The following is a 22,052-nucleotide window of genomic DNA, read 5'->3' as shown; positions in this document are numbered from 1 at the left end:
GCAAAATAGACAGTAGTGGAGGCATGCTGAGAAAATGTTAAGGGAATTTACAGTTTACAGTTTGGGAATCCTGACCCTTCCCAAAAAAAATAACAAAAATAAAAAAGTGCTATTTTCAGTGCACAGAACAGAAAAGCCTAGTTAGATAAAAAGTAAAACAATGTCCTGGCCTCAATGAAAGTCACGGAACAACATGTGTTATCATGAAAACATATCGATGAAACCCAATTAATACTGAAAGTCGCTCCAATTTAAAATAATAATATATATTTTTTAAAGATGTTATATAGTTACATTTATACATAACTACTTTTTGTACATCTTTGTGTGAGTACAAATATGAATCCATCTATCAGCTTAAAGCAAGTGTTCCTCTATAGCAGCCTGCTTTAAAGACAGATGGAAACAAAATGAAAAGAACCACATAAAACACCAAAAGAGGAAATATGAGTTCAGGGGTGTCAAAAATGATGGTACTTTGTGATTACATGCTTTCAGAAAATACCCACGTACTCAAGCTTTTCCTTTCCCAAGCTACGATATGGGACCATTAACGGCTCCACAGGGAGTTTGGGAGGAAGGCTCAACCAGCACTGACGCCTGGAGTGTTCAAAAGTCTTTCTTCAGGTGCTTGAGGTTAACAATGTCTGTTGTTTTAGAGAAAATAATTCTTTTTAGTAAGAAATTCAAATACTCAATTGAAAATCACTGATAAATTAGCACAAAATAGGAAATCAGTATCTCAGAAAGCATTTTATCTTCTGGGATGCAGACTTTTTCCTATATCCTCTCAGACCACATGTATTATATTGCAGCAAATTAGTCAGACCTTGTGTTTGAGCTCAGCACATGACAGAGGGGTGGAGAAAGCTTTGTAAGGGGCATGGCACTAAAATCTCCCATGGCCAATAAGACCTGCACTGACTCCACTATTTAGCCCCACAGTGACCCAGATCGTCCAGCTGTTTGATCAGGTCACTGTATGAACTCAACTTCTTTTAAATTTACTTTAGTCAGTGGAAACAGTGACAAGCTGAGGTGCCACCAGCAACACTCGGACTGTCATAGTGGATAGACACAGACAGATCCCCTCTGGAGTATCTGTCAAACATATGCAGTGATTTTTTTTTAATTGTATCCATTTTCAAAGCCACTCAGTAATGTCTGCTCTGCATTAACGTGCCTTCGAGTTAAACTGCAGAGCTCATCTCGCTCAAGAGCTCCTGCCAAGGTAAGATACTTGACAATGTGCACATTTAACATTAAACAGACGTCGCTTTAAAAATACTTTCTTTGGAGAGTGGTGGGTTTTCACAAATACAGTTTTGCTTTGTCAGTGTTGAGAATATCATCTGAATGTGAGATTTCTCTGAGCAAATATTTAAGACATCCCTTCACATCTAAATTTAATCAAATTGATTGAATTTATTGTGCAGAATCAGAAAGCCAAGGCCAGAAGAGGCCCACAGCATTGCAGCAGTGAGGACGAAATTGAAATTGAATTTTGCAAAAAGAAAATTTATTTTTCCAGAAATAAAATTTTGTTTGTCAACAATTCTCAAGTTGCAGTTGTGCAATTTTTTATTGCAATTTTTGAAATCTTAATTTAGATATGTTTTTCATAAAAAGCTAGAATAAAAATATCCATTCTGTAACACCAAAGAGGAGCTGTGGCTTTGAATGTACAGACAGTAAATCCTGTTTATAGCCCAGCTCATGTCCTTTGCTAAGCTAACCCTACTTTGTGTTGGTATGTGTGTTGTGCCACTTTCAGGCTGCTCACTTTTACTGCTTTATTTAGACCTATACAGTCTGACAGGTTTCATGCTTCTGAACATTTGTCTTCTTATTTTATTCTTCTACCTGGCTTAAATGAATCAGCGCTGCAATTTGGACCGAATTCCTTGATATTTTACTCTCTGTTTTAGGGCCAAGCAATCAATCCTCAGCTTCAAACTTAGTGTTTTATTCATTATTTCTGCAGTTGTGCAGTCTTATCAGAAAATTTCTGTCCGTCAAAATGTGTTCCCCCATATATCATATGTTACATAAGGAATTCTTCACTGTTTAAAGGCAGAAGCAATACTCTCTTTGTGGCCAGTAGAGGACATTACCTCTGCATGATGTCTTATTTTTGAGGCCACTGACTATTTGTATTGTCTTCTTCACACACTGAAGATATTCTTGTCTGTCTGTCGTTTCATTGTGCCATTTCTGAAGAAGGGTTACAGAGGTGCTGGATCGATAAAGACCACGTTTTGTATTTATTAAAGGTGAGTACAGTTTATAAATATTAGACTAAACCACACACACTGGAACTTCACAGTAAATGTTAAGCAATTTTGAGATTAAAATTAGCTTTTGAAAAAAATACCCAGTGATTTTTAGGTGGTTTTTTTTCTCCCTCTTAAAATTCTCTGTTTATTTCAGTATACTCAGGCACAGTAACAGAAACAACACTTCTGACATTGTAAATACATAGAATAAGGTCAAAGAATATCCCTAGACATCTAAAACATGTGTAAACATCATTACTCTGAAGCAATTCCTCATTAACTTTAGGTAAGTCATTTTAGGGGTTTTTCAGATAACATGGTCAGGTTTTTCTGGGGTTAAGGAATCAGTCAGTACATTCTCTTTTTGGAAATCTGGTGCATGCATCAGAAGTTATGTGCACCTCCAAATTAGAATCATTTTTGGTATTTTGTGCTTGAAGCAGCAATGTGAAACTTTGGGAAACAAACCAGGGTCCGGTCCCTTTTTTTTGGTTTTTTTCTTTGCTGCTTTGCTTATTGCACTAACTTTGCAATGAAATATGTAGCCTTTAATAATGGTATAGTCAGAACAGAGGACAGCTGAGCATCACTTCAAAACTGAGCACAGTACAATTATTAAAAATGAAGAGAACTTTTAAAAGGAGTTTAAAACAACTTAAGTATAGAAATGATATATTTTAAATGTGGATATTTTTCTAAAACATTATAAGACTTAGTTACTACATCAAAACCTGGACTTGTTATGATATGTTTAGTCTACATCAAGACATATAAAGGGGTATAGCAAGCAATCAAAGAGTTAACATGCAGCTCTATGCAAAAGCACAACCCATTTTTATATTTCTATAGATAGTTTTAAAAAAGAAGAAGACATGCATCCATTAATGTTGGAAGTATCTCTGCCTGTGGTACTGCATGCAGAAAACTGCTTCAAGTTAATAGATCCTATCTTTATATGTAATATATATGCAAATTTCATTAGCTTCACCAACATTGTTAATAAATTATTCGAAGTGGCCTATAATGAATAAATAAGAGATTCTCTGAGTTCTTATTTCTTTTCCACCAACCACTGGATCTGTAGAATAATCCAGGCACATTTACAGCTGCATAGACGCAGCTAAAATCCCAGCTCAATAACAAAAGTTCTTTCATACATTAAATATTCACTACTTGCTGCACGCAACTGGCTTATCCAATAAGTTTTGAGAGCACTAAACCAATTGATCAACGAAATCAAGTCCTGCATGGCTGGAAAAACACTATATTATCACCCACTCTCAAGCATAGCCATGAGCTACTGAGTAGTATGAATTCAGCCTGTGTTCATGGTCTGATCGATGTTTTCTCTGGATAGTCTCCCTTGTGTAAACAATACAGTAAGTTGTTTGGCTCTGGAGATGAACCCTTATTCATCACTTCTAAAGTGAAAGTGTGGGAGAGCTGTGGCTGAAAACTCAGGGAATAAAAGTGGAGGGCACTTCGAAACATGCAAGAGTAGAAACGGTGTCTCTGAGCTTGAAGTTTATTATGATAATGGATTAGATTTATATAGCATTTTTCAAGGCATGTTACAATGCATCCATTATTCATGCACTCATTCAACTTCAACATCAGGTAAACTAGATGTGTGGTCACAGCTACCCTGCAGCAGACTGATGGAAACATGGCAACTAATCCACACCAACGACCTCTTAGACCACCACCATTTATACATATTCATACACCAGCAATGTGGACACTGGAGAAAAGAAGGGTGAGGTGTCTGGCCCAAGGATATGGCTCAGGCAGGGAACTGGGATTCAAATTGCACCCCTTCTGGTCACTGAAGACCGTCTCCACCCGAGCTACCCCAAAATTCCCTAGATGTAATTCTGCTTGACCAATAATGAGACTTTTCATAACTGAAACTATACTTGTGCTAGAGAAATGGAAGTTATTTTTATATTTACCTTGGTCAGATGTGAAAAAAAGCTTAAAAGAAAAAAAAGTTCCTAAAATATTGAATAAAAAGCTTAAAGGCTAACACCTCTGTGCTCCATAGATCATTTCTCATTGTTTAAAGTGAATAACTGTTTTGGCAGGTTAAACTTCAGCAACTTCCACAGTATTTGATTGTTTTGTCTTGTTCCATTGAAAAGTTATGGGCCTATAAAATACTGGGTGAAACAAAACCTTCTCTCATTTCTCAACTGCACAAAAAGAAAACATTTTAAAGTTACAGAAATGGTTTCATAAGGGAAACAAAAAGAAGGATTCACAGAAATTATCTTGGAGCAGCAAAATGAAAACACAAAGAAGGTAAACAAAAAAGCACGATTCAAAGTTCAAAGAATAATCAAACTATACATCACGCTGCTCTTAAAATATTGCCAATCTTTGTTAAAATAAATATAAAAAGCCACACTATGAATTGGAAACAATTAAAGATAATAAATGAATATCTGTTACATCATCAAGGTGGACCCAAGTCAAAAGGATGTTTTCAAGGCAGTTTGTTGGTGAGCAAGAACACAAGAACACTATCAGAGACATTCATATCTTATTTTTTATTTCAAATGTTGACCTGTTTTTTAAACTGTGCAAATGTGAAGAAAAAGAAATTAACCAATTTCCCAGTTGACATGACTTTGAGACTAGTTTACTTTATCTCTATTTAATTTTTAATTGGTCTCCTTTGTGATTATTCGTTTCAGCTGCCGTGTTTTTGCTTTGCATTGGACTCCACCATAATTGATCAGCCATATAACCAGTAGTGATTTCATTGTGCATAGTCCTTTTTCATAATATGAATTAATTTATCAACCAGTGTATTAGTCAATAACACCTTATTGTTAAGAGTATGTCAATGGTGTTTTTTTTTCTTATTCATCAGTGAATTTTAATTAAAGTATTAGCCAGTCTGCAGTTCAGTTTAGACAATAAATAATACAGTAATGAGACCAAAAGGGCCACACACATGCCAAAGTGCACTGCAAAGCATTACACCAACCAATAACACCCCTTTTGGTTCCTTAAAAGGATGTTGAATCTCTGCAACTTTGTTAGAAAATGATCATGTAGTGTTTAATGTCATAAAGATCAGGGTGGACCGTCATGCTCTGCTCCAAATTACCAGACAAATGAAAGCTGACATAACAATATGTATAAGAAAAAAATAAGTTTTACATAGTGATCAATTAATTGGAGCAATAATTTTATCAGTCAAGTCAACAATGTACTTTTTTAAAAGTGAATCCTGAGTTAAAGAACAGTTTCCAACATTTTTTTCACTTCTTCTTTTTGTTTAATTAATAAACAAAATTGTGAACAAATGTTCAGAGAACTGACAAATGTTAATCACAATACTTTATTGATGCTTTCTTCTCTCCTGAACAGAGTCTTATAATTGAGGCAAAATGCCGCCCGCCATTGGTGGTCCTCAAGGCTATACACCACCTGAAGGTGGATGGGGATGGATGGTTGTGGTTGGAGCCTTCATCTCTATTGGCTTCTCCTATGCGTTCCCCAAGTCTATCACTGTCTTCTTTAAAGAAATTGAAGCGATCTTCAATGTGACAAGCAGCCAGGTGTCCTGGATCTCCTCCATCATGTTAGCAGTCATGTACGGCGGAGGTGAGCTGCAACCAAAACACAAGCGGCCACACACTTAGGTTTTGTAACACTTGACATTTAGCACATCAGGAAGATTTATAGATTGAATCAATTTCTGGCTCTTACCATGACTGTGAAAGATTTATTCCTGCAGTGTTCTGTTGAAAGTCAATCCTTTTTTTTTTTTTTTTTTTTTTTTTTTTTTGCTGATATATACGGTCTTACAGGGAGGCCTTTCACTCTCATTTTATCCACAAAGAGGTCACAGATTCTCACACTCAGAGTGCAGAGAGAAAACTAATAAACATTTCATACTGAGATAAAAACAAAGCTGTAGCTCCTCTATGAGAGTGTTGTTGCAACGTTATCTGTCTCAGGAGCATGTGAATGGGTTTTAACTTTGTATACCCATGGATTGTTTTCCCTCATGCATTGAAAGCAGAAGATCACAGAGGGGATTTGGTTGTGTTCCTGCACTGATGAGATGAATGAGACGCTAGGTGATGTCATACATTTCAGTTCGGTCAGGTGGTGATACATTTCTATTCATGAGCACAAACAGAGGGAGTACAAAGAAGCCCCTATTTTCCGCCTATGAATGTCTGCTCAGATAACAAAACAAGAAAACTCCCTGTTAATTTAAAAAAAAGAGTTTATTTTCTGTAATTTGTAGAAAACAATAAAAATTTAAAATGTCAGGAAAATTTGATGTGGAAAGTTATTTATAGAAAGAAGAAAGTCACTTTAAAGTACCCCTCTGCGAAGTGGATTCAGTTCATTCGAGGCATTTAGTGTCCCATGAGAGATACGACAGAAGACATGGTTCAGCTGTCTTTAAGCTCTTTCACAAATTTGACCATAAACATCTGGATCTGACCACTAAACCAGCTATAAACCTGATATTACAATCATCTGTCTGATAAACATTGCAGATATGAGCAGACATGATGAGTATATTTCTTTTCATATGTTTTTTCTTAATGAAACATGGCAAAGGGCCCTTGCCAGATTTGGTTCACTGCTTTGGTCACTGAGACTTTACTGTCCTTGTACAGCTGAATCATAGGAAACAATCCACTATATACAGTACATACCTATATATAATGTGGTGGCAAATAGTAATAAAATAAGAAGAGCTGCTACCCAATGAGAGCCAGGATAATACGTTTTTCCACACAGAAGCCAACAGCTTTTACTTTTGAATTGTTAGCATTGCTAAAGCTCCAGTGTCTGGCTGACTGGGAAAATGTGGTGCAGGGCAATGTATACCCCAAGGAGAGAAGCTCTGTCCCTACTTTTGAATTCTATCCAAGGCAGTACTAATTTTATCATGAAGACTGTTCCACTCATTTATCTGGGAGGGCATGTTTCCTTTTTGTACTTTCCTGTTTATAACTCATGCTACTGTGCAAAGTCTTATGCAGTTTAGGTAGCTACTAACCACAAAAAACCCAGTATTTCCTCAATGCCTCAGCTTTTTCTCCATGAAGACACACTGTGTACGGTACATGGCTCAAAAAACTACAGAGGAGCAGGCCAGGAGGTGGGAGGTTGTGACTTAGGGGCAGCTCACAGGTTACTGTCTGGCTGTCTTCCTGAAAGAAAGTTGATGACATCTGGAACTCTGTAAGTGAGAGCAGCCCTGATGATTATTTTATTGCTCCGTGTTCTTGCCAACAAGAGCTACAATAGTGTGGAGTGCAGAGTTGCAGCAGAATGTAGAGAATAAGTTTAGAGTGGGTGGAGCTTATATCAGCATACTCGGCAATCCCAACAAAATGGCGAATGAGTTATGAAGTCACAGTCCGTACAATATCATAGGAATGTTTTTCCATCGCAAAAACTTAAAATGTTGTATTTTTTTTGTCAAGTGGATGAGTTGTGAGGGACTCAGGGATTCTTGTAGTGGAAAACATATCGACTTGCTCATTACGTGTTTTATTTATTTTTATTTATTTTCAGCAGCATTACATCCCAAATGCACCTAAACACCTCATCCAAGCCTCATTACTGTACAACAGTAGTATTATGTTTCCCTTAAAAGAGTAAATGTTGCTTATTGTTGAGTAACCCACTCCCCTAACAGTCAACTGCAGAATGATGCACTGTCAGCAGAAACTGCTCGTTGAGTCAAAGCTGTAAGACGATTTCATTTGCCTTTTCACTTTACGATGCGTTATTTCATACCCTTCACCTGTAAAAACAGATAATGGATCCTGCCGTGTGTTCTTTAAAGTGAGATTTGCTCTTCTAATAGGTTATAACCCTCAGTGGTCGCGATACACAGGCAGGTGACAACAGGAACAACATTAACCTTTCATTCCCTGGTATGCTCCAGGTCCACTTGCCCCCCCTTAGAGGGAAGGGTCACTGCAAATCAATACACAGTTGCTCTGAGAGATCATCTTTATCCACTGATGAAATATCTCTATCCTGATGGGAGTTGTCTTCTACAGAATGACAATGACCCCATCCTCTGGTTGAGAAGGATCACTGATTTGTTTGATGCATATAAAAATAATGACGACTGCATGCTACACCCTTCAAAGTCACCAGATCTTGACCCAGGTGAACACCATAGCCAATATCTTTTGTAAAAACACTGATCTACCGTTTCAGTGACATTACACAGACTCATAAAATCCATACTAATGCATGCAGCATCTGTTCGAGCAGCACATAATGGCACTTGATTTTTTTCAAATCTGTTTCCCCACCTGCACATGTTCAGGTATGGCATTGTTAATTAATTCAGACATTTAGATACAAACATAAACAGATGAAGACAAGTTTCGCATAGCGCTGTAAATGTAAATACAATAATAAAATGTTACTGCTCTGAGTAGATGGCAGTTCTCATCTGTATGTTAACCATGCTGAGCACATCAGCAGAAGTTCATTAACAGCCTACTGTCGCGTACTCCTATACGCCGTCAATTTTTGATTCATTACATTCATAATATTCTACATTGGTATGTCTCCAACCTTTATATCCTAAGCAACTCTCCCAGCAAAGTAGGAGGAAAGAACTCATTGTTCGTGTGGAGACTGCCTGCATTACAATTTAAAAACCCTTTGTCTTGCACCGTGCTGGCAAATGAGTCTGGACAACCTCTAAACAAAATCTGTCAGTTTCCATTTAGGTTCATTGGGGACTGCAGGGATTTGGCAGGAAGGCAAAAGTATCTTCCATGTGAATTCTCATCCTCATTTAGGCTGTTTGTTGTAAGTTCTAGATGAAGATGGTGTTTTGCGACCTGAACCCAATGTGCATTTTAGCAATTTGTCTGCAAGTCATCGTAATTTTCTTGAACTGATGTTAAATTCAGTATGCATCCATTGTATTAAGTTGATTTAATGTGCCAAATTCAGACTTTTTTTTTTTCCTCTGGTGCCAAAACTGCCCAAACAAGAAGAGAAAAAAATGTCTGTTATCATAGTCCTCATGCACAAATGGTGCCAAATTCCTCCCACCCAAACATAATACTAGCACTTGCACTGAGACACTTCCAAGAATAATTGAATTGTATTTGGAGTCCATTTAAAAACGTTTTCCAAACAAATTATTTCTGTCAATATTCATGAATCACAGAATCAAATAAATGATTATTTCATTGCTGTGTTTTGTTATTTTCTGACAGATCATATTATTAATGGCATGAGAAGACGTCTACTGCAGTGCAGCATTGACACAAATGATTGCAGAAGTCGCTTGAGTTTTCTAAGATGTAGTCACTGTGCCCCCTGGTGGTTAAATCTAGAACTGCGCATGTGACATAATTTTTTTCAGGATCCATGTTTGTATATGGCTGTGATTATTTGTGCACTGTGTTTTTTATGCTTCAGGTCCTATAAGCAGCATCCTGGTAAACAAATATGGGAGTCGTCCTGTTATGATGGCAGGAGGATGCCTCTCTGGAATGGGCCTAGTGGCTGCCTCTTTCTGCAATTCTGTTGAAGGATTGTACTTCTGCATCGGTGTGCTAGGCGGTATGGCCATTTCAGCTTTCTGTATTTCTAAGTTTGTATCTTAATACACTGTTTTAAGGTTAGACCTTTTTTTTCATATGCACTGATACATTTTTAATCAATTCTTTCAGGTCTGGGATTGGCCTTTAATCTTAACCCTGCCCTTACAATGATTGGAAAGTACTTCTACAAAAGGCGACCTATTGCTAATGGTCTAGCCATGGCTGGGAGCCCTGTCTTCCTTTCTACCTTGGCTCCACTTAACACTTGGTTCTTTGATCAGTTTGGCTGGAGAGGAAGCTTTCTGATCCTGGGTGGCCTGCTCCTTAACTGCTGTGTTGCTGGTTCCCTCATGAGACCGATAGGACCGAAACCCAAACCTGCAGAGAAGACCACCGAGCGAAGGACTGCTCTGCAGAAAATTAACAGCTTCATTGATCTCACTTTGTTTAAGCACCGGGGATTTTTGCTCTACATTGTGGGCAATGTTGTGATGTTTTTTGGTCTCTTTGCACCTTTAGTGTTCCTCTCTAATTATGCTAAGAGTAAAGAAATTCCTAAAGAGAAGGCAGCTTTTTTACTGTCTGTGCTGGCTTTTGTTGACATGGTTGCACGGCCCTCAATGGGCATTGTGGCAAATACTAAGTGGGTCAGACCGAGAATACAGTACTTCTTTGCTGCTTCTGTACTTTACAATGGTCTGTGTCATGTTCTTGCTCCAATATCAGTTGACTACACAGGTTTCGTTATTTATGCCATCTTCTTTGGGTTTGCTTTTGGTTGGCTGAGCTCTGTCCTGTTTGAGACCTTGATGGATCTTGTGGGAGCTCAGCGCTTCTCAAGTGCTGTTGGGCTGGTCACTATTGTGGAGTGTGGCCCTGTATTGTTGGGGCCCCCACTGCTTGGTGAGTACACAAGCCACCATAAGAGCCAAATTCATTCATTCATTTGTAATTTACTAAAGCTGTATTGTGGAGAATTACAAAGCAATGGTGATGAGTGGCTCTTTTTCTCTTCACAGGAAAGTTTAAAGACATCTACAATGATTACAAGTACACCTACCAGGGCTGTGGGATCATACTCCTTGTCTCCAGTGTCTTCTTGTTTGCAGGAATGGGACTCAACTATCGACTGTTAGACAAGGAGAAAAAGGAGGAGGAGAGGAGGGCAAGGGTGGGAGTTAGAGAACAAAAGTCCAACAGGGACAATGCTGCCAAAGAGGTGGCTGAGGCTAAAAATACTGAAGACTCTGTCTAGTGCACTGTAAAATGTCAACATATATTTTATACAGTTTTTACATTTTCAGTGGTGTGTATATTCATGAAAAAATGGATTCCTCTGCATAATTAGTTCCATCACCGTTCCTCTGCTGTTTCATGATATGCCGTTTGTGGAGGCGGTCAATGATATCATGAACTTATTTGCAATGTAGTGTTAAACATTGACATCTACCTATCATATTCCTTTAAGCTTTCACTAAAAGAAAGAGAAAAATCTGCATAAAATATCTCTTATATCTGCATAAAGACTTGTAAATAATATTCAAATTGATGTTTTATGTTAGAAGATTAGATACTATTTCATTTCAATGAGGTTATATTTCTTAAAACTTTATTAACCTTTGTGAAGTTTATATGTAATGTAGTATCTTAACTGTCAGCTATGTACCATTTACTTAAGTGCTGAGCAAAGCTTTATATTTCAAAGGTCTCTTTTGTTGTTTCTTTCCTTTAGATAAAGTCTATGATTACAGTTTATGCCACTGTTTACTTGTCACAGGGACCATACAACTTTATGTGCAAAACAAAACAAGTAAAATGCAAACATTCTCCATGTCACCATTGCTTTATTAATTTAATATTATCACTTTAATTCTAATGTTTTTTTTAACATGTTTTTCTGGTTCATTTTAATCCATGTCAGTTATGCATAATTCTGAAGTCAATCTATAAAGCTTTGTGTGTTAACATGACTGGAAACATGCCACTGACTGCAACTTATTTTGACTTCTGTATATATTGCACTCATGCTTGAGTGACAAATAAATTTAAATTTAACAAATGACCATTGTTTTTTGTCCTTAATACATTTCAGATATCGATAGAAATCTGTAGGGACAGAGATCTTGATCAACCTTTTTTGTAAGTTATACATTTGCATAACTGGTCTTCTAAAATTGAAAAGCAATGGTTTATTTTATTGTTTTGGTTTTAATTATCCAGTGTCAAATCTAAATCCATCCAAGCTGTAAATATATTATATCTTTATATCATCTATATATATATCATATATATATATATATATATATATATATATATATATATATATATATATATATATATATATATATATATATATATATATATATATCATATATATATATATATATATATATGTATGTATGTATGTATGTATGTATAGATAGAGAGAGAGAGAGAGAGAGAGAGAGAGAGAGAGAGAGAGAGATAGATGTTCAGAAGACGGAAACTTCAACACAACAAGCGTTGAATTAACGCCTTCTGGAGACTTTAATTATTGCACGCGCAAGGTGAATAAAAACCACAGCAAAAAGGATGTCGAAAGTTTGACCAGGTAAAGCTAATTCAAAATGTTATTCCGGTAGATTAACATGTGTACAGTAATTTCCTGGTTGTTAGTTATTGTAATTTAAAAGCGAATTCACCCAAAACCGATAGTTGAATATAACTGTTAGGTTCGTAATTTCGTGTGAGGAAAAACCGCTTTACATGTAAGCTAATTTTGATGTCAGTTGGCTAATCTAACAAAAAAAGACGTTTGTTTTCCGTTAGGTAGTCTATTGAACAGACGTCATCCTGCATTTCGCGTCGACTGTGGCCCTGGATTAAAAGTTGAGAGAGCTTCAAACAATATGTAGTACAGAAACAGCTATCATATTACGTGTATTTATGTTCATTTTAGGATGGAGAAATGCCAGGGTTTTAACTTTAAACTGCTGATACCTTCCCGAGTACATAACGGACAGATAAATGCAGTTCGACCTCAGGAACAAGCTGACAACAGTGGTGATTTCCTGAATACATTCCAGCAGGTAAATTGTTAAATAAGTCAATTATTTCTTGACCTTTGCAGTTAAGTCAGTTGCAAAGTCCTGGCATAGCACTTACCAGTGCTTGGTCAGCACTGGTATTCCACTAAAGTTAATATTCAATTATGTTAAATATACTCATTAACTGCCCCTTAGTAGTAACACTTTTAAAATTCTTGTTTTGGACATTACTACATCTTCCTCATACCTGTATTTACCAGCTATTTAAAGCAAAGTAGTTCTTTGTGACACAGATTGTGTGACATGATTATGTAATGAACTAAGCTATGTAGCAATGTATTATTTTAAATATAGTGAACTTTTCTTAGCCAACTTGCATATTAATGCATCGAGACTAATAACCCTAAAGTGCAACAGATGATACAAAAACGTGGATTCTGGAATAAATTCTGATAGTTTTACGATTAGAGGTGATGAGAAGGTGTTACAGCCATAGACATTTTTGTACTCATTGGCAGTACTATTTAATATTTAAGAACTGACACTACTTACAAAGTAATTATAAACTGAGGTTTTACTCCTTTTTCTTGGTAATTTACTTAGGGTACTTCTTGCACTATTAATAGTCTTGAATTGTCCTCCGCATTATAACTGACAAAAAGTACAATATAACAGAGGCAGATATAGCATAAAAAGCTATGTTTAAAAGTTTATGTTCAAATTATTATTTGAGACCTATTTTATGAAATATGCTTTAATCCTCTTTTCCGCTAGGGTTACAATGAAAAAGAGCTGAACATGCCTGTCCTCAATACCAACGTGGTTGTACCATCCAAAGCTGCCAGACAAGGTAGATTTTGCTTGATAAAATTGGCAACATAAAGAAAGAGAAAGTAAAGATAAGTCAGTTGTATTAATATTATTTTTATTTATTTTCTCTGAAGACTTTTCCAAGGTGAAAGTTGTGTCACCACTCGAAAACGACAAGGTATCTTTTTTTTTTTTTTTTTTTTATTGCACAAAAATGGCAAGTGCCAAATTGTTGATATTAAGACTATAAAATTCCTACCATTTTCCCCAGAATAATTGCAATGCTGGGGAGCTTTACTCCAAGCTGTTTGATGAAGTTGAAAAAATAAAGTATTGGAAAGTCAAAGTGGACTCTGACACAGTTCAGAAGGAAAGAAAACTCCAAGACAACAAAAGGACAATTGAAACTCAACGCAAAGCCATTCAGGAATTGCAAGTGTGTATCTCTGAGACAGTTTGTCTTTTTTGCCTTCTCATTCTTTCATTCATTACCACACACTCTATACAAATTGATATTTTTTCAAACATGTTTTGCATTTACAGTTTGCAAACGAAAGTCTCAGCATAAAGCTTGAGGAACAGATCAGCGAAAATGAGGATTTAAGGAACAAGTATGTTTTTGTTTTGTCTAATGAAGAGACATATGTGACAAATCAAATTCATACAATAGTTTTAATAATAAACAGTTAATGTTGCAAAATTCTATATTTTAAAACCAGGAACAATGCAACAAGGAATTTGTGTAATATACTGAAAGAAACTTTTCAGTGGTCAGCTGAAAAAATGCATTTATGTAAGTAGACAGGATTTCACTCTCCCATTATATGGAAATATGTCTTATGGGTGTAGAAACTACTGGTGCATTACTGAATATATTTAAATCTTTTTTTGTAGTTGAATCTGAAAGAGAAGAAACACATCAAGTCTTTATGGAAAATAGTGGTAGCATTAAGGTAACGCTACACTACATGTAAAGTATATTGTATCGTCATACATTTTTCTGAAAGAAATTTTTTCTTTCAAATATTTATAAATTATTTATTATTTTTTCATGTATTGATTTATTATTTTCATGTTACTTTTCTTTGTAGAAACTAATTGCAGCATTTGAAAACCTCCGTTTGCAAGTAGAAGCAGACCAACAAGAGATGCAGAGAGGTATCAGAATTTTTAAAACATTTTTTGAATGTGGGGTAGTTTGCAAAGGAAGAGTTAACATCCAGGAGAAATGATCTCTTTGCAGTCAAAGAAGGGCTGCTGCAGTTTGAAGAACTAAAGGAGAAATATAACCAAGAAAGCATGATGAAAGATGAAGAGGTTAGGCCTGTGGGTTTTTTTTTTAACAATGTAAAGCACTTCTGAGCTGCCAGTCCTATGAAAAGTGATTGACTGATGTGGTCATATCAGCTCTTTTATGAATTTGTAACTTAAAAGATGTCAACAGCGGAATGATTGGTGTTGTGTTCACAGATTGTGATGCTTCAGACTAAAGTTACAGATAAGGAAAATGAGATACAACATGTCCAGTGTGAACTTGACAATTGCCAGGAGTACTGCAAACAACTTCAGGAGTCAACAAGTAAGTTCATGACCACATTTAAGGAGACATTTGCTTGTTTACTGCTTTAGTCAGACTATTTTGGTATATTGATAATAATTCATGACACTTTGTGAACCATTTTTTTTAGTTTATTTAGCAAATGTCATTCAAAAATGTTTTCATAAGCATAACAAAAAATAGGGAGTGTAGGGAGATAATCAATCTAGGTCAAACAACACAAACACACTAGCTCAGCATCCATGTTACTGTACTTGTGATTTTGAGGATAACATGGTATATATGCTGACTTGATAGATAAACAGTTTGAACTTCTCCAGACATCAAGAGCTGAAAAGTAATCCTTTCTTCAACATCCCAATACTGCTGAGTAGTGCAGTAGAGATTCTTATAATTCATAGTGAAATTTCTTTTATATTGTGTGTTTTACATAAAATATCAATAGCTGCAGCCTTGGAGCAAAGTAAAAAAGAATATGAGCACATCATTCTAAGCAAAGACATCAGCATGCAGGAGCTCAGTAGAGTTAAAAACCAACAAGCAGAAAAGCTGGAGAAGATTGAAACAGCCATGGAAGAGCTGAAGAGTTCACTTAACCTCGAGACGCAGAGGTACTTAAAATTCAATCATTTTCCAAAACAGATGTGCCCTTGTGTCATTGTAATAAATTTTTTTTCCTCTTCTTAAGGGCCAAAGATCTTGAAGAAAAACTCAGTGCAAGCAACGATGAACTTGAACAGGGAAATGCTCTTTTAGGTAAGCTTCACTGAGTGATATGTTTTTATTCAGTGGTTTTCTAAACCAAGAAATATTTTGGTCAACAGGAGAGACCATCGAAGAAGCTGCAAAGAAGGATGACCTTATTAAAATCCTTGAGGACAAGCTGGTAAGTTCCTTTCATACACATACTCACAAACACACACACACACACACACACACACACATACATACATACATACATACACACACATATATTATTATTATTATATATATATATATATATATATATATATATATATATATATATATATATATATATATATATATATATATATATGTATATTTTATTTTTTTAAGGTAATTGTTTTTTTTTTTTTTATTTAGGTTATATTTACCTTTACCGTATTTGTAAAATTGTAATAGCTTTGGAAAAATTAAAAGTCTTTTTCTTCCTTTCTCATAAAGTACTGCAACCACCAAAACTTCAGAAGATGACAGCTGCCTAAATACTGACTGGTTTTTTGTCTATTTCTTAGGCCTCAGAATCTAAATCCATTGAGTACTTGAAGAGTCAAACCGATGTCTTTGAGGCCAGAGTGGAGGAACTTGTTGCAGAGATTTCAAGAAAAAGTGAAGAAATCCAATTAATTCAGGTGATAAAAACATTGAAATCTCCATGTCAGAGGTGAAAATAACATCTGTTAAATAGAATAAATAAACAAAATATGTTTGACACATTTTCATTAAATTTACTGCCACAGGGGGAAGCACAGTTGGCCTGGGCTGAAAAAGAGAAGCTGAAACAGACCTGTGAAGATGCCGAAAAAGCTAAAGAAGAGCTAAAGGAAAGGTTTACTTTCACCGAGGTTTTTAACTTACTTTAAAATTCCCACCCTACTTTTGATTGCTTTTCAGTGTAATATTTGCTTCAGCCTCATTAAATGTTTCACATTTAGATCAAAATTCTGGAGCTGGAGGGGCAGCTGTCTGCTGAAATAAAGAAAAATAAAGATTACAACTTTCACCTGGAACACCTAAAGAAAGACATCACACAATGCGAGTGAGTTCACCTTTGCCGTCATATTTACATCTGTTGTGCCATATTGTATTCTGCTGCTGGCATCTTAACTATGTTTTTATGGCGTCTTTAAGAGTGAAGTATGAGGAACTCTTCTCAAACTTCAACAAGCTGCAGTCTGAGAAGATTACCATTGAACAGGAGTTAGAAAATGGATTGTCCAACGTGAAAGCTTCTGAGGCAGACAGGAAGGTCTGAATTGTTGTCAAATGTAATCGTTTGCACATGTACCAAATTTTCAAGAAAATGAGTTGGCAGCTACTGTTGGGAACCCAATCTGCAGTACAGCTTTGTTTATTATTACTTTTTTTATGATATTATCAATAAATGTGTTTATTGTTTCTGTTTTTAATTAGGCAAGTGAAGAGAAGACAAAAAAACTCAAAAGAGAAATTCAAAGACTGGAGGGAGAAAATCAGTGTTTACGGTGAGGTTGCACTGTTCATCTATTATATATATATATATATGTTAAGCTGTCAGGTTGCTCTGACAGCGTTGGTTTTACATTACAATTTTTTTTTAAATTTTTTATTAAATAGATATGAATTAAACACAATGAAGACTAGTATCCAGGGGAAATGTCAAGAGACTGTAACACTACAGAAGAAAATCGAAGAACACGTAAGTATGCTCTGTAAAGAGGCAGTCAGCAACAATGGCTTTATAAATGAAATGAAAAATACTTTATTAATCCCCAAAGGGAAATACAAAGATGTATCGTGAGAAAATATTAAGATTTCTTTTTTTGTATGTTTTTCAACAGTGTGAGCATTTGCAGGAGGAAATAACAGGAAAAGAGAAGCACATCAAAGCTGTTGAAGCAAAGGTAACTGAAAAACCCAAAAGTACTTCATTTCATTGTTACTAGTCTGTGGAACTAACAAGAAGTGTTTGTTTTTTTTAGCTATGCAATCTTAAAAAAAAAATTGAAATTAAATATAAAATCCAGGAAGAGTACAAGAGAGAGGTTTGTAATTTCCATAAGACCACACAATATCCATGTGAAGAAGCATCTTTGTTTAATTTCCTTTTTCTTTTTTTTTTCAGAATAAACTGCTTAAAAAACAAATAGAAAAGGAGACTGCAAAATCCAGTGAACTTGAGATGATGGTATGTGGATGTACTTTTCATAAATTCTACAATTTACAATGTTAATGTCAAACAGATGTACTTAGAATTGTTAACCTTTATAATATATGTGCTGCTTTTGTGTTTAGATTGAAAATCTTCAAGAAGAGACACAGAACCTTAAAGTAATTAAAGATATAGATCATCAGAAAACGCTTAAAGATTTAGAGTCAAAGTCAGCCTTTGCAGCAGAGCTTGAGAATGAGGTTAGTCTGATTGGTTTTTCTAATTTCCTTGCTGAACGAATAAATAAATAAAAAACATTTTGTGATGCAGGCACAAAAGCTCAGATTAACAGCAGCTGAGGCCATAAAGAATAAGGAAGATGCAGAGCGTAAGTGTCAACATAAGATAGCAGATATGGTTGCACTGATGGAAAAACATAAGGTAAGTTCAGGCAAAGTAGATCTTGCAGATTAAAATTAAATTGTTGCATAAAAAGAAATTTAATTTGAAATTTCTAGAGTCAGTATGAGAAAATGGTTGAGGAGAAAGATGCTCAACTAGAGGAAAGTAAGAAGAAAGAGGTGGAGGCAGTTGCCCATGCAAAATCACTGGTATGCCAAAAATAATAGAAAAAAAATCCTTAAAGAATAAATAAAGAGTAAGCAAGTCATATGCTAACATTTGCCCATTAAATTAATTTCTGCAGGAGGTGGCGCTGTTAAAACAGAACATGGAAAATAACGAGCTAAAAATACAATTAAAGGCAAGAGCAGAGGAGACGGTGTGTTTTTGAAAAGTTTTTTTTTTTTTTTCCATTTCTATGGAACAGATTCATGTTGACTCTTAATTGTGAAACTCATTATTTTAGGAAGACCTACAGGACAAGCTAACTAATATGACAAAAGAAGTGTGTACAGTAAAAAGTACCCAGGCATCGCAAGCAAGGAGCAAGCAGGTAAAGTCAGCAAATCTCTGCATATATAGTCTGATCTTTAATCATTTATACTGAACAAAGAACCATTTGAAACACTCCAGTCAGCTTCCCAGAAATACAAACAAGGGCGAGTTCCTGATAGTCCAGAGGAGAATTCTTCAAAGACTAGTGTGTTTGACCATTCAATGTCCAGGAAAACTCCCTCTTTCTGCAAAGATAAGAATGCTGAGTTTCTAAAGAAAGCTGTAAGTAGACGTAAAATGTGTGTAGATGTGTTTTGTATAAAAACCACAAAACAATTCCTTCCTACAGTAGTAGTGTGACAAAAGTGAACACATGCTGTGTAAGCCAGTCACTATTTATTCTAATTATGTATTTGTCTGTTGTTTAGGAATCTGCCATCGAAGTAATTACACCACAACTGGGAATATCACAAAAAATGAAGGTAGACAGCTGTTGATGAATCAGTAAAGTACATATTAACTGTCTAAAAAGATGATTATATGTCATTATAGCACTAGTTATTACTCAGTTTGCCTGTTTTCTCTACTGTTTTTAATGATTCTAACATTGACTTTGCTTTACAGCACATTCTCAATGAAGACATGAAAACCCCAGGAGGAAGTTCTAGCAGGCTCAGTGGAGCATCAAAGATTAAGGTAATATGCCATATCTTTGTTGTATTTGCACAATGAATGAACAAATGCACATGTTGATATTTACTCTGAGTTTCTGTACAGTCCTACAGAATTAGGACACCCCCCACTGATGGAAAGACATCAAGTTTGAGAAAAACCACCATGGAGCTTGACCCCAAGTCTGACAGCTCTGATCATTTTGACCTCTTGGTGAGTTCATGTGTTTCTTGACAAACATTTCTGAGAAGTCTCTGTGGCTTTGTGAAATTTGTTTTACAATTTTAAAAAAATCCCAAATTATTTAGCATGTGTTTCTTGTTTTGACAGACTTTGGCAAATTGTCCAGCACCAAGTGTTACTGCTCCACAGTGCAAACTCAACATCTTCAGAAAGGTAGCATAACCACAGTGGTTCATTACAGCATGAAAAATGTGTTTTCACATATGGTACATAGTTTGGTAAATTTGGTTTATTGGTTTGTTGTTGTTTTGCTTTTGTTTGTTTTGGTTTGGTTTTTGCAGCTCCAGAGCCCTGTCGGTCTTAAATCCCCTGGAAACGCATTGAAGCTGGCTGCAATTAAAAGAATGAGAGATGCTGGTTGGACAGCTGTTACTGGTTGCGACAAGAAAAAGAAAAAGACCAATGAGAAGATCTTTGCATAATTACTGCTGTTGCGGGTTAGGTGAGCAGTCATATCAACATTTGCAAGGTGTAGGTGTGTTTATTGATTAAAGTACATTGTTAGAGGTGGTGGGATAAAATTTAACTTGCTAAGGAGGAGAAGAAAACTTTACTCATTTAAAACTTAAATTTTTATAAGATTTATTCAGATGAGTCAGGTTAGCAGTTTTTCAGCAGTGGGAGAATTTCAGACTTCAAGTTCAATGTGTTTTAGAAAGTTTGTTTTTCCCTTTTGAGGGAAACTTAAGGTGAATATAATTCTACCCTTCTACCCCTGAAAAGTTTGCAAAAATATCAGTTTGTTGTAGTGCAGTTCTATTTAAAACAATCTTTACAGTTGTTCACATTAAATTGAATTTATTGTCCAGAGGTTCATACTGTTCAACATGTAGTTCTCTCTGACTATATTAATGTATTCTCTGGTTTACAATTGTCAAAATAAAGGCTTATTTAAAATCAACAGCATTTTTCTAGCTTGAAGTTAATGCCATTCTAGTCTCCCTCTTCCTACCATGTGACACATTTACTCTACAGAAAGCTGAATTTTCAGTCTTGAAATGACAGTAATTGGTAGATAAGGAAAGTTAGTTTTTTTCTGCACACTGGTAATGTGCTGAAGGAACAGAAATGTCTTATTAATGAAGGAATTCAAGATGAAATTGAGACTGGTCAGCAGGAACTGGTGGTACATTATCGTAGATGGGATGGCCATCATAAAGTCCTCCAGAAATAACAAGTGTGTCCTCGTCTGCCACAAATCCACCTGTTGGAAAGGTAACTGGTATTTTTATCTGCTGAAGGTTAATAAATGGTTTTCATACATTACATCATGGAAGGTAACACCTTACCTGTGTCATCTCTGTCGTTGAGAGGTTGGTGCAAGAACTGGATTTTATGCTTCCGCTTGTGAAACATCACAATGAGCAATGCCACAACAAATAGTACAAGCACAGCACTTAGGATAATTGTCATACTCGTGTCAGATACATTAAGATGCACACCTGGAGGCACAGATGGAAAGAATTAGAGTCATTGAAAGGTCTGATGGAACTGTACAAAAATCTTGCATTGCTGATAAAAAATAAAGCAAATCAGAACATAAACAAACATGAACTGTTTACCTTGTGTGGTTATGTGCACCGATTCTGTGGCTGTACTGAAGCTGTAAGGTGGATTTTCAGTTGTTCGTGACCAGTCAGGTGTTTTAATGTCTCTTGTAGTGTGAATTACAGATGTCTTCTGTATTGTAAAGGCAGGAGTTAGAGTGCTCTGTATTGTGGTCTTCAGTGCTGTGTGTGTTAGGGTTGTTGGGGTAGTAGCTGTCTGAGAAGTCTCAGGTGGACTACTGGCAGTGGTGTTTAATTCAGCGTCATCAACTCTTGTGCTGGTATCTTGTGTCACGTTTGGGATTGCAGTTACATTTACAGTAGAGTGTGTTGAAGCTGATTTTGCAGTTTCTCGGCTCAGGTTTAAGCCAGATGATGGAGTTGAGTTAAAGTACTGGTTTTCCATTTGTGCCGCTGGCAAAGAAAGCACCAGTAGGCAGCAAGCAAGGAGAGCAAAGATCGTATCCATTGTTGAGCCCTGAGCAGGGAAGTGAAATGTGAGTTAAAGACATGTATAAAAAACACTGGAAACTGGGATGATAAAATCTTTAACCTACCCCTAATCACACTGATATTCCATTTCAGT

The 22,052-nt window shown here is 35.9% G+C and overlaps 2 protein-coding genes across 3 annotated transcripts; both read left to right on the top strand.

Moving 5' to 3' along the window:
- The first annotated feature begins 954 nt into the window (after window positions 1-954).
- slc16a1a (solute carrier family 16 member 1a) lies at window positions 955-11,890 on the top strand. Of its 2 annotated transcripts, none has more exons than XM_079242244.1 (6): window positions 955-1,231; window positions 2,224-2,273; window positions 5,655-5,891; window positions 9,717-9,860; window positions 9,971-10,744; window positions 10,861-11,890. In XM_079242244.1, the coding sequence occupies exons 3-6, from the start codon at window positions 5,675-5,677 to the stop codon at window positions 11,094-11,096; spliced, it is 1,371 nt and encodes a 456-aa protein (XP_079098370.1). In that variant the 5' UTR covers window positions 955-1,231; window positions 2,224-2,273; window positions 5,655-5,674; the 3' UTR covers window positions 11,097-11,890. The 2 variants fall into 2 exon arrangements, with proteins under 2 accessions (XP_079098370.1, XP_079098369.1); XM_079242243.1 differs by having other exon boundaries at window positions 2,221-2,273.
- An 890-nt stretch (window positions 11,891-12,780) lies between these two features.
- sycp1 (synaptonemal complex protein 1) lies at window positions 12,781-20,341 on the top strand (the record flags this gene model as incomplete). Its single annotated transcript, XM_079242039.1, has 27 exons — window positions 12,781-12,909; window positions 13,642-13,717; window positions 13,812-13,855; window positions 13,949-14,113; window positions 14,221-14,288; window positions 14,397-14,470; window positions 14,572-14,630; window positions 14,769-14,835; window positions 14,921-14,994; window positions 15,148-15,256; window positions 15,681-15,846; window positions 15,924-15,991; window positions 16,060-16,121; window positions 16,492-16,608; window positions 16,717-16,821; window positions 16,912-17,015; window positions 17,108-17,225; window positions 17,390-17,460; window positions 17,573-17,654; window positions 17,797-17,859; window positions 18,251-18,367; window positions 18,438-18,548; window positions 18,626-18,718; window positions 19,629-19,700; window positions 19,782-19,889; window positions 20,007-20,072; window positions 20,201-20,341. 27 exons carry the CDS (start codon window positions 12,781-12,783, stop codon window positions 20,339-20,341), a joined length of 2,529 nt encoding a protein of 842 aa, XP_079098165.1.
- Window positions 20,342-22,052: the final 1,711 nt, after the last annotated feature.

The sequence above is a fragment of the Telmatherina bonti genome (genome assembly GCF_933228915.1).
Source record: "Telmatherina bonti genome assembly, chromosome: 6".
Taxonomy (NCBI): Eukaryota; Metazoa; Chordata; class Actinopteri; order Atheriniformes; family Telmatherinidae; genus Telmatherina; species Telmatherina bonti.
The sequence above is the reverse complement of the archived record's forward strand: the minus strand, read 5'-3'. Positions and strand labels throughout refer to the sequence as shown.